At 47.7% G+C, this 11,798-nt stretch overlaps 1 protein-coding gene across 1 annotated transcript in view; it reads right to left on the reverse strand.

Annotated features, from left to right (window-relative positions):
* LOC8035607 (head-specific guanylate cyclase) overlaps window positions 1-11,798 on the reverse strand; it is a 50,121-nt gene that overhangs the window by 37,875 nt on the left and 448 nt on the right. The window contains exons 2-4 of the mRNA XM_042289656.1: window positions 3,879-4,021; window positions 3,369-3,723; window positions 284-614 (exon numbers count right to left, since the gene is read on the reverse strand). Of these exons, the coding sequence (XP_042145590.1) occupies window positions 284-614; window positions 3,369-3,723; window positions 3,879-4,021 (829 nt within the window). The remainder of the gene's footprint in view (window positions 1-283; window positions 615-3,368; window positions 3,724-3,878; window positions 4,022-11,798) is intronic.

Below are 11,798 nucleotides of genomic sequence, written 5' to 3' on the forward strand. Positions count from 1 at the left end.
TTCCACAGGGGCGCCGCCATCTTGAATTGTCGTCACTTCCAGTATGGGCGACGACGAAATAGCAAAACGTTTCAACCTGTAACCAGTAAAAAAAATAGAGGGGAGCCAGGATGAGAATGTGTGACGGTTAGGCTTATATCCTGATTGTCTTCTATTGGCGTGGCGCCGGCAAAGTAATGTTTTCGCCCATACTGGAAGTGACGACAATTCAAGATGGCGGCGCCCTTGTGGAAAAGGTCTATAGGAGGCTATGGTCCAAAACCGCCTAACCACGCGCTCTTACCTTGTAGCGCTGGTGCTTGATGGCGTCGTCTCGCACCTGGAGCAGGAAGGGCAGGTTGGTGGCGGCCACCACGTGGTCGAAGCGCATCTCGAGCAGCTCGGGCTCGAGGAAGACGAACAGCGAGGGCACGGAGGTGCCCCGCCCGCCAAAAATGCGCGCCAGGCCCCGGCCGAGCTGCGTCAGCCGGAGCTGCCGGTCGCACATGAAGTGGAACGGGAAGGCCCGGCAGAAGGTGGACACGGACACGGCCAGGTCTTCGGGGTTGATGCTCGCGCCGCCGCTCACCGACGGACACGGATAACTGCCTGAGAAGACCGCGGGAATAGATCCTCTTAGAAAGTGCGCGGCATCTGTTGCAGGTCAAAGCAGACGTGTGGAGGGTATACTGAAAGAAATTAGCTAAGTACCGCTACTTGTTGCTTACTCAAAAAAAGTAACTACGTACGTTACTCCATACTGCGATTCAAAAGGTACGCGTTGCAGTCAGCTCGAACTTAAAGGGGCGATGCAACAATTTTTGTACTTTGCGCAAATACCGCTTAGAACGAATCCCTGACGTTAATGACCTATGAAACACGCGTTCGTTTTTCACCCCACGCAATAGAAGTCTCGGAAAAAAAAATTATAGAAAAACAAGCAGCGTTCACCCACTCAACTCGCAGCCAGAACAAGTGGCCACGTGATCTGGAGCCCATTATATGCCGCCAATGTTGATTATAGCCACGCGCCGGGGTTGGCAAAGCACAGGACACGCACTGAGTTTCAGACATTGTTATAGCTCGGACTATCGTCGTCGTTGCAGCGATTGGACACGGGCGACTACCCGAATGCTTCTCGAGTTATAGTAATTATCACGAGCCCAAATCGAGTGTCCACGCAATGCTCGGGTCCAATCTATGAACCGCATTCAAATATCGTCATTGGGGTGTACTGCGATCCCCACGTTACGTCATCAAGTTTTGCCAAGGAGAGATTGAATGAAAATGATCACTTTTGTCCTTGAAATTACACCGCAACAAAGGCGTTTCTTGGCCAGTGGCGTTGCGTGCGAGCATCCTTAAGCCCCACTTGTGCCAGTAAGCTCGTATATCGTTGCATTGCTCCTTTAACGCATTATTTTCTAGTTATTCCGAATAAGTTGTTTTTATAAAGCAGTATAGCCGCGGGCTTCCAAAAAATTTCGTCGTTCATTATTCTTCGCTTTTTAATACGTTAATTCGGGAATAACTGTGTATATGCTGACATGCGTACATTGCGCAATGCACATCCTTTTACGGTCAATCCAGCAGAAACTCGTCGTGCAAATCACAGGCTCGTGATAAAGTCAACGCTAAGTTGTGTCGTACACGTTCCCCTTTTAAAGTAACTGAATACCCCTATCGTTACTTCACCAAGAAGTAACGAGAATAAGTTACTCGTTCTATCTCTTAAAACGTAACTATACTTCGTTTCCAGCTTAAGTACTCCAACACAAAGCCCTCCACCCTCTCCACTTCAGCAGAGCGAAGGCTGCAGAGAAGGCAAGGAGGGACTCGCCTCCTCTTCAACCTTCGCTCAGCTAAAGGGCTTGGCGGGTGGAGCATGTTCTGCACTAGCAGTTTACAACTCACTCCTTTCTGCCTGCATAAAAACCGTTATCCATGCACATAGGGACAGCCGGCACTACCTTAACCTGTCTCCGAGCTGCTGTATTGATGATCCAAGTCCGCCATTGTTTGGAGTCGTCCCATGTATGTATCGATCGGGCACGAGGGTCTGCGTCAGCGCTTGCCGAGGACTCAGATCCAACCATATATACGCTTCGTGTCCAAGAAATGGCGACCAACGTATTGTTTGACACGGCTTTGAAAACAGTCTATTGTCACAACATATTTTTTCCCTGGGATGCGTTTTCTGTGATGCAATGATTTGCAGCATTACACCTGAGAGAGTTCTCTTAGCGAAATGTCGGTTGTAACATTGAGGCGGCCTGGTGTTTCCTTCTCAAGTTCCTTCTACAGCACCGCGACCACCTTCACGTTTTGTTTGGACAAACAGAGTGATACAACCAACCTGATATTTTCATATTTGGTCTCAGTAAAGTATAGTTTTTTTTTTTTTTTAATAATATGGCACTCCATTTTTTCACCTTTAACACTTTTGTTCTTTTTGATCCCCGAATTTAGACCCACTATCTTGGTGTCTTTTCTGAAGCACCAAATCAACATTTATACAACCTCTTTTTCTTAGAATATCTTGATTTTCTTTTTTTTTTTTTCTTAACCACGCTACAACCTGGCCCGCGTAAATCTGAACTGGAGTGAAGGCTTCAAGCACGAGTGGTGGCAGGTAGGTACCCTTGATGCTCACAAGACACACAGAATAGGACTTTTCGAACTTCATTTGTTTTTTATAAATATTAAATTGTGTCAAGACGCAACAATCGCTTTTTATTTTTTAAGATACAGAGTATCTGGCGGCCTCAGCTTTGACCGGAACGGCACGTCCGTCAAAGCCGTTGACCTGACCTTACAAGGCCTAACCTGACCTAACCGAACCTAACATAGCCTATAGCCTAACTTAACTTAAGTGCCCGTTCAGATACTTACGTTTGATTGTAATCAGGTACGTTGTGCTCCCTTGTGATTGCTTGCGACGAGAGAAGACTGGCGTCACTCACAGGGTATCCCAAAAACATTAGCGATATGTTTTTTGCGCATCATTCTTTCATTACGGGCTTGAAAAGCTTTTGACAATGTTTTATGCGACAATTTCTCCTAGATAGTCTGTAATCTTATGTCGCTAATACTGCAAACACCCTCAGTATAGTTAAAGTCACTTCAGGGGCTAGCTCATAGATGGCGTCAGCGTATTCTCTCGTCGTAACCAATCATAATAGAACACAAGACTGCGCCCCGCACTCGGTCACAACAATACGGAAGTGTGTGAACCAGCCTTAACTTTAACTTAACCTAACCTAACCTAACCCAACCCAACCCAACCCAACCCAACCCGACCCGACCCGACCCGACCCGACCCGACCCGACCCGACCCGACCCGACCCGACCCGACCCGACCCAACCCAACCCAACCCAACCCACCTGGCTCCGGCTGAACCACCAGCGTGGCCTGATGGCGCTTGGAGCCGGCCACGCTGACGCGCACGGTCAGCTGGAACACGAGCCCGGCGAGCCGTCGCAGCAGTCCCGGGAGCAGCCGAAGCAGGAGTCCTCGCGACTGGCACTGGAACACGAGGCGACCGTGCTCCTGACGCACTCCCGAGAGCCGGCCGTCCTTGAGGCCCAGGCCGGCTCGCTTCAGGACCGCGTGGAGGGACTCCAGGTTGACCAGGAAGTCCGCCAGGGTGCCGCCCAAAAAGCGGAGCGCATTGCCGTGCCAGTCCAGAACTGTCGTGGCGTGCGCCTCGCCCGCCGCGTCCAACAGGGCGTCTACACTGATGCCTAAGGGGGCGAGAAGAACGAAACGAGTCAAACTCGAAGCAGGTGAAGACTATATACCGCGCGAGTCAAAGGAATGGTTGGCCTAACCCTCAGCTGTTAGGCTAATTTTTAAAGCGTGACTGCCTGCAAACGTGCACATTTTTGAGTGGACCAACCTGCCGCCGAAGCTGCTTGTTGGGCCAGTCGCTGAAGGAAGTCCGTGATGGCGTCCTGGTCTGCCTGGTCTTCGTCGTCGTGTCGCGGGTCTTCGTGAAGTAGCGAGGCCTCGCGGGCATTCAAACCGTCGTCCAGCGACCGCCTGCAACCATTTGGAAGCAGAAGTCTTTTAGAAGCAATAGATAGGCATTCGTATTCCTATTGGCACAAAAGTAGGCCAGCAATGCCGCAAAGGCTGATCGCAGTCGGGTCACATCATCCCTTCTGAGCAGAGAGCGACTTGCCTGTTAGTTACCACTGTCAAAGCCTCCTCTATACTCACAAAGCCTGACAGTTCGACGACGAAGCCATAGAGAGCCCGGTCGCAGATTTGGAGCACAGAGCATCAGAGAGCCATTCCCGGGGAACCTGGACGTCAGCGCACAGCTTTTGCAGCGGCAAGGACCCGAAACACACTTGTTCGCTCGGGAGAAGTGTGTTCGGCATCTCGCCACAGTGGGGCGCCAGTCACGTGGCTCTCCTCTCATCCGTTGTCTGCCGCTCCATCTTTTCCATTTCGGCGGCCACTTCTCGTGGCGATCTGCCAGGCTTTGTCAGTATATAGGAGGTTATGGTTATCCCTAAAACGATATGAATGCGAAAGCCCAGGCGCTGATGCATTAAAGACAGACACACGATTTACTTAATTCACATTGATTCCTATCAATTCGCTTTGTCATCCTTCTTAATTTTATTGCCTCTAATTCACCTGAGTGGTCACCGAAACGTGATAGCGAACCTCCGAAAACAGTGCGGTCTCTGACGACACACTTTTAGCGCCGTTTCCTTGGGCGCGTTGAGTCCGTGCTCCGGAGCGCGAGTGTTTGGTGCTCCTTTTCACTAGACGGACAGGAATGCCGCCGGAAACTGACACTCGAGCGCGCTCTTCCTGCACCGAGTATTTCTGGGAGCGCAGATGACTTCTTCGCGCTCCGTGACGTCACGTCTGCAAACAAGATGGCTGCGCTGTTGTTGAGACCGTCGAGACAAAAGGCGTAGCCGGACCGCTGCTCCTTTTCAGTTGATTAGTGTTTAATCCAGCAGGTAAAAACGATTTGATTTGAAAGCCAAAACAGCAATTAGTGTTCCGGAAAAGGTTTGTTCGTGCATCTCGCCTGAAAACGAATTCATCTATCGAACGGTAGCGTGCCGATAGCACAACGACAGAAAAGCTGTCGAGACAATGAGATATTCGGACCGCTGCTACTTTTATAATGCTTAGCCCAGAAAATAAAGATACTTCGATTGGAAAGCCGAAACATCAGTTAGCGTTGAGGACAAGGTTTGTTGATACGTCTTGCCTGAAAATGAATTGATCTATCGAACGAGCGTGCCGACAGCTCGGCGGCAGAAATGTTGTCGTGATGAAACGACAGTCACTGCCCTTTTTAAAATTCTTAGCTCAGCCGCAGCGAATAAAGATACTTTGATCGGAAAGCCGAAACATCAGTTAGCGTTGAGGAAAAAGTTTGTTCATGCGTCTTGCCTGAAAACGTATTGATCAGTCGAACGAACGTGCCAATAGCTCGGCGGCAGAAAAGTTGTGATGATGAAAAGACAGTCGGACGGCCGCTGCCCTTTTTAGAAAGCTTAGCCCAGCGAATCAAGGTACTTCAATTGGAAATCCGAAACATCATGTTGATGCATCTCGCCTATCGGCGCAGCACATCGACGGCTTTCGTCTCGCGCTGCTAGACGGAACCGGGGAATTCTCTGACAAATTTTAGGGTTTCCTGCGTCGACAAGCGGGTTCAAGAATGTTGTCTTTAATTTAAATATGAGCAGCATGTATGGTGAATAAATAGATCGGCCAAAGTAACTTTCCACATATGTGCTCTAGACGAGTCTTAAAAACTTTCAGGAATATTAAAACGTTCGTACAAACTTCATAACGTCGCCGTCGCTGTTACTTTACACCATACCGCTCCACACTGGCCTTCATTAATTTATCTCCGAAATAATTTCAGCTTATGTTCACGAGATGCCGGGTTCGTCATAACCGTGCGGTCGGAAGGAGCTCGTGCGGCTCGTCGATAGTTTCGGTGTGTCGCGCTCCTGTACGCCATGCGGCGTTTAGTTGCTGCGCTCGGATTATGAAACTCGGAGCGTCGGAGTAGGAGTAAAGGAGCGCGGACTTAAAGGGGTACCCCACCGATTTTTTGAGCTACCTCAACTAACTATATTTTCTGAATCCCCGGCCTTTACTCTCTCCGGTATGCTATTTAGAATCGCGAAATTCATAATAGGTATTGTGAAATCGGCAAATGAAAATGATGCAAAAACCAACATTCAAATATACGCGCACTTTTCAGTGCCGTGACGTCAGTGGCAGGCAGGCTTGCCAGTGGAGCAAGAAGTAAAAAAATAGAATATGCTAATCATTTGTTCCGTGCTGGAGCGCGGGGACTGGAGCGAGCTTCCCAAGCATTCATTTGACACCATGAAACTGCTTCGAATCAGTTTAAAACAAAATCTACAGCCCAAAGAGTGAACCCCTGCCTTCCACTGACGTCACTTTTTCATTGTTGCCAGTAGAGACTTGGAGCTTGAAAAACACGGTGAGGACCACAACTGTAAATTCAATAACTTCGCGAAAAAACAATATTTCGGCCTAATATTTGGGATACTATTTTCGCGATGTTAATTGGTTAGTTTAGCAAAATTTCAAGCAAATCGGAGACAATGAAAAAACCTGTGGAGTACCCCTTTAATGCGCCCATTGGCTCACTCGGATCGTGGCGTCGGCTGGGGTCCCGGTGTTAGCGAACCCCCGAAGACAGCGCGCTCTCTGACGACGCACTTTTGACGCCGTTTCATTGGTATTTTTCGTTTAATTGTCCTTCGTGGTCGCCGACGTGTTTTTTGAAGGTCGACTGAACGATGAGACAAATAAGGATTTCGCCTTAATAAGATTCTCGGGGCTTGCCACGTTCAGCGAGGTAAGTCTCGAGCGCGAACGTTTGGGGTTAAAGAACCCCAGACACTTTCGTGCGCAATTTCATCCTCGACTGTACAGCCAGCATTCTTATGTCTATCTGATTAAAAAGTTAAAAAAAAGGAGAAAAAAGAAGAAACGGAAAATTTATGGCGTGCTAGCTGCTGCTGCTACTGCTACTGCTTGGAGCTTGGAGAGCAGGTATATTATTGGTGATATGTTTCGGTGGCGCCCCCCTATGGTTTCTCTCTCGTGACGTCATTATCTTGCAAACTACAAGTTCCACGGTGTTTGTATTTGGCGTGGTGGAAGCCCGAAATCATTGCACTCTCAAACCAACACTGCCAACACCGCCAAAATTAAAGTTCTTCACTTACTCTTGTTTCTGTCGATGAGAAATCCTTTGGTGACGTCATAGTCCGCATTCGGCCAATCGTGGTAGACCGACCACTTAGACGCTTTCGATCGCGGACGTCGCCAATAGAACCAGATCAAATAACATTATTACGTAGCAATATTCGTTCGCATAGGCGCAGACTATGGGGGGGGGGGGGGGGCAACGGGGCTCGTGCCCCCCTGGTAAAATCCGGGAGGAGGGGGAGGGGGGGGCAAAGCTCCCCCCCCCCCCCCCGGCCCGGGCCATGATCCTTACCGAGACGCTATTTGCGTGCCATGTAACGAGCTTCTAGTAGCGGCATGTAAACAAAATAACGCGCACCTTGCCTTTATTGACAAAATATATGGTAAATGGAATTCCAGCGTGTTTTCGTTAGCTTCAATCTCCAGTTCTGGCAAAAAAATAACGCGCAGCACCCCCCCCCCCCCCCCCCCCCCGCCCCCACCGGGAAAATGGAAAGTCTACGCCGCTGTTCGTTCGTACACGCGTATTGTCTGTTCCCTGTCGGAATACAAAACCTTTCGAACAACCAAACGTGCGCCATCGTGTTCGATATATGAGCTGAAAGAGACATTCATGCTTCTTCGGAGTACACCTTCCAGTTTTCGATAGAGCTGTGATCCGAACTAGGAATGGAATGCAAAGTTGGGGTACCATACTTCAGACTTTTTTTTTAGACAAATTGAGACGTAATTGATTGATCTTTGGGGGACCGCAGACGCAGGAAAAGGCCGACACGGTGTTTCAGATAATACTGAAACACCGATTCCACTACAGTACAGACGGCATACTTCATTTTATGTCACAAAAAAAAAAATATATATATATATATATATATATATATATATATATATATATTTTATTCTTGCAGATTTGTTTGAAAAGCCATAAAAGCTACACTTATGCGGTTTGTGCGAGTGAGTTATGCGCCCCGGGGGACATTATGGGGGTGGCTAATCTTTGCGATCAGTCGGCTAGTTATTTAAAATTCGTTAATTAAATTTTTAATTAGTTAAAATATGCATATGGTTTTAATTAGAAACCTGCTGAGCGTCATCGAAAACCACTAAACCAGTCATTTTCGGAAAAAACTTTGGAGCGCCTGTGAAGCGCAGTAGTGCGCTGAAGTTACCGCTCGTGGAGCAGGTACAAGGCTGGGGCTAGATAAGAGACGGAAAAATTGCGCGGGCGCCTTAGCGAAACCGCTAGTCTTGTACCTGCTCCACGAGTGGTAACTTTAGTGCACTACTACGCTTCTCGCGCGCTCAAAGTCTTCCTGGAAATGTCTGATTTAGTGGTTTTTGATAACACTCAGCAAGTTTCTAATTAGAACCATATGTCGATTTCCACTAATTAAAAAGTAAATTAGTAAATTTTAATTAATCAGCCGACTTATCGCAAAGATCAGCCACCCACATCATGTCCCCCTGGGCGTATAACTCACTCGCACAAGCCGCATAAGTGTAGCTTTCATGGCTTTTTTTTTTTTTTACATCTGCAAGAATTAAAAAAAACACACACACTCTCTGTCTCTCTCCCTCTCTCTCTCTCTATATATATATATATATATATCCCATGCCTGCTGGGTCTGCTTCCGGAGCAGGTAAATGGAACCAGATTAAGAACATTATTAAACAGTAATACCTATACACACTTACTGTCTGTTGTTAACAACTGCTCATTTCCGCAACTTGCAAAAAAAAAAAAAAGAAAGTAATGAAGTCAACAAGGCTGTATATAGCTTTTTCTTTTTTTTTTTAAACTAAAATTGAACTTTTTTTATTTTAAATCCTGTCGTGTTTTAAATAACACCTTCCACGCTGGTACGAAATGAACGAACTAATCTTGCGCCGTAGGACAAGGGCCTTCATATGGCAATTAACGTCGACGAATAAACGACGTCGTTTGAGAGCACAATGCACCCCCATTCTGAGCACACAATAGAGTTTTACGATGCGTCAGACATTTTTTTTTACGTTTGTAATTTATTAGATGTTGTAAAATGAGAGCCATTTTCAAGGAACGACGAAACAAAATCGATTCGAAGTTAAAACGCGAAACAAGAAATGCGACTTTTTATTTGGCTCTATAGAGACAAGAGCTCCTCTTTGAAATTAATTAGCAGTCCGTTGTTTTCAACAGACATAATGAACATAAAAAAAAAACATACACATAAAAGAATGAAGGAGAAACGCGTACGCCAGAAAAATTAAACGGTGTTTTTCAAAGTGTCGAGTCTAACAGCATTTATAGTTCGTAATAACGTGAGCTCGAGAATGAAGATTGTAATACGTTTCTGGTTGCAGCTTCCCAGATCGTTTAGGAAGAAAAGTCAAATAATAAAACCGACGGTTAACACGGCGAAAGGTACTTAGCACACCTTCAGTAAATTACCTCCGAGCTAATTGCCGACAAATTATGACCGCCATAATGAGGCACATCTTCGCGCGCACCCACCCATACATCTATTTATTTGCGTCGTGCAATAATACAATAACAAAAACGTCTGCCTTAATGGTATACCCCAAATGCACTAGAAATGCGTAGCATTCATAAATCCACTTTACGTCGCCTGCGCTCGACGTTCTCGCTGTGACGTCACAGGGTTATTTGGCGTCCCTGTTTTCACGCGACTTGTCACGGTGCCGCGCGATGTCATCGTGTCACCTGATGTCACGGTGTCAAAGAGTGTCATGGTGTAACGTAACGTCAGGATTGAAACATGACGCAGTAGCGCAGCCAGAATTCTTTTTTTCTTTTGGAAAGGGGGGAGGGGGCTGGGATGACGTTCATGACTTGGGGCGGGGGGGGGGGGGGGGGGGGGGGGAGATGCATGTGTATATGATATGGTCTGTTGGATTCCCACCCCTCCTCCCCACGCACCCATCACATTATGACGTGCATTGTGATCGTCACGTTAGGGTGTCGCATAGTCACCGTGCGCGCATCACTGACGACGTCAAGTGAACACCGCGTGACGCCACGACAAAGGCTACAGATCCAACAGGTTGTGGACAAGAGAATCTGAGTGCTGAATTGGCCTGCGTCACTAGACGGGGCCATCATAGGGTAAAGGTGGGACACGACTGCTGCGTCAGCGCGTTCGGGTACCGCTCGTGTTCAGTCGGCGAGAACACGAGTCCAACCAGTATACCCTAAAGTGGTCTTCCTTTTCAGTCAAGCAGGTCGTTGTATTGTACATTACGGGAAAAGGGGAAATTCCCGTGCGGAAAAAAAGTCAAGCAGGAAAATCCACCATTAAGGCTTTTCTTATCTAGGATTTGATGCGACATTTCACGGACACAAAGGTACTAAGAGCTGACACTATAAATGCTATGCATCTAAAATTAAGAACAAAAAAGGAATTGGTAACGCGCTTCTTGCACTTGACGTCACTTCCGGTTAGACTCGAAATCGAAACCAACAGTGTCGTCTGCTATCAGTGCCTTGGCGCAATGTCGGAGGCATTCGGCGTCCTATTGCGGCAGCAGTATTGCCATAGAGTCATAGAGCTGTCTTTGTTTAAGCGCATTTCAGAATATTTTCTTGTCCTAGTGACCTAGTCAATCGCAATGAGGTTCCTCACCTGACACGAAGTGCAGTCCACAAACTCTTAGTTGGGGTCTAGGAGGACGGATGACCTCTAGGGTAATCTTAAGGCCGACAAGGATTTAGCGTCGTCCAAGAGGACGACGTTAAATTTAGCGGCGAATTTCCCCGCTAAATTTAGCAAAAAAATTGACGACACGAGCTAGGCACCAATTCAGTTTGCCCGCTAAATTTGGCGGTGTGCAACGATATATGCTATCGCGTTCGTGGATAATCACCCCGGTGTTTTTTTTTGTTTTTTTTTTTTTTCTTACTTTGCATGAAAAACAGCGGAATCACGCATCGGCACATTTAAATAAGTTGACAAGCGCCCGAGAAACTTCCAACTTGTCGCGGCAAAAGGGACACATCTAACCATTCCACCGCTTTCTATCTCTGCTTTTTGGTCGCTTTCTTTCTTGTTTTTTCCATCGATCTGGAGATATTCGCGCCCTGGATTTGCCGCGTTCTGCTCCCGTCTTTACGAGCGTGGTGGAGGTTGTTCCGGCGTAATCCGTCGGAGCCATTCATAACGCCTGCGAACCGATTGCTCGAGCGTCGCCTTGTCCTGGTTCCTGATTATTCCCGGAATTGTAGAAAAACCGATACTGCTGGTCGTAGCTCCGTTGTCACCGACTTCCACGGCTAAAACAATTATTTACGGCGCAACTGACCATTTTAAACATCGAGTGAGCGGACAAACTACAGTGCGAACTGTATTGAGATCATCTGGTTGGCTAGTTGGCTATTCGCAGCTCCAGCGCGCCGCTCGCCCTCCCGCGGACGAACGGAGAACCAGAGGAGCGGGGACGGCGGCGGCGGTGGCGGCGCGGAAACGGTGGCAGGGACTGTCGGCCTAGATGCGTGAAGCCGTTTTAACGAAAAAAGCGAGCGCGTTAAAAAAGGAATTCTTGTGCTCCGCCTTGCAACAGCCTTGCACGAAGGACCAGGATGTCTAAT

This window comes from Ixodes scapularis, unplaced genomic scaffold (assembly GCF_016920785.2).
Source record: "Ixodes scapularis isolate PalLabHiFi unplaced genomic scaffold, ASM1692078v2 PGA_scaffold13__105_contigs__length_92229423, whole genome shotgun sequence".
Lineage (NCBI taxonomy): Eukaryota > Metazoa > Arthropoda > Arachnida > Ixodida > Ixodidae > Ixodes > Ixodes scapularis.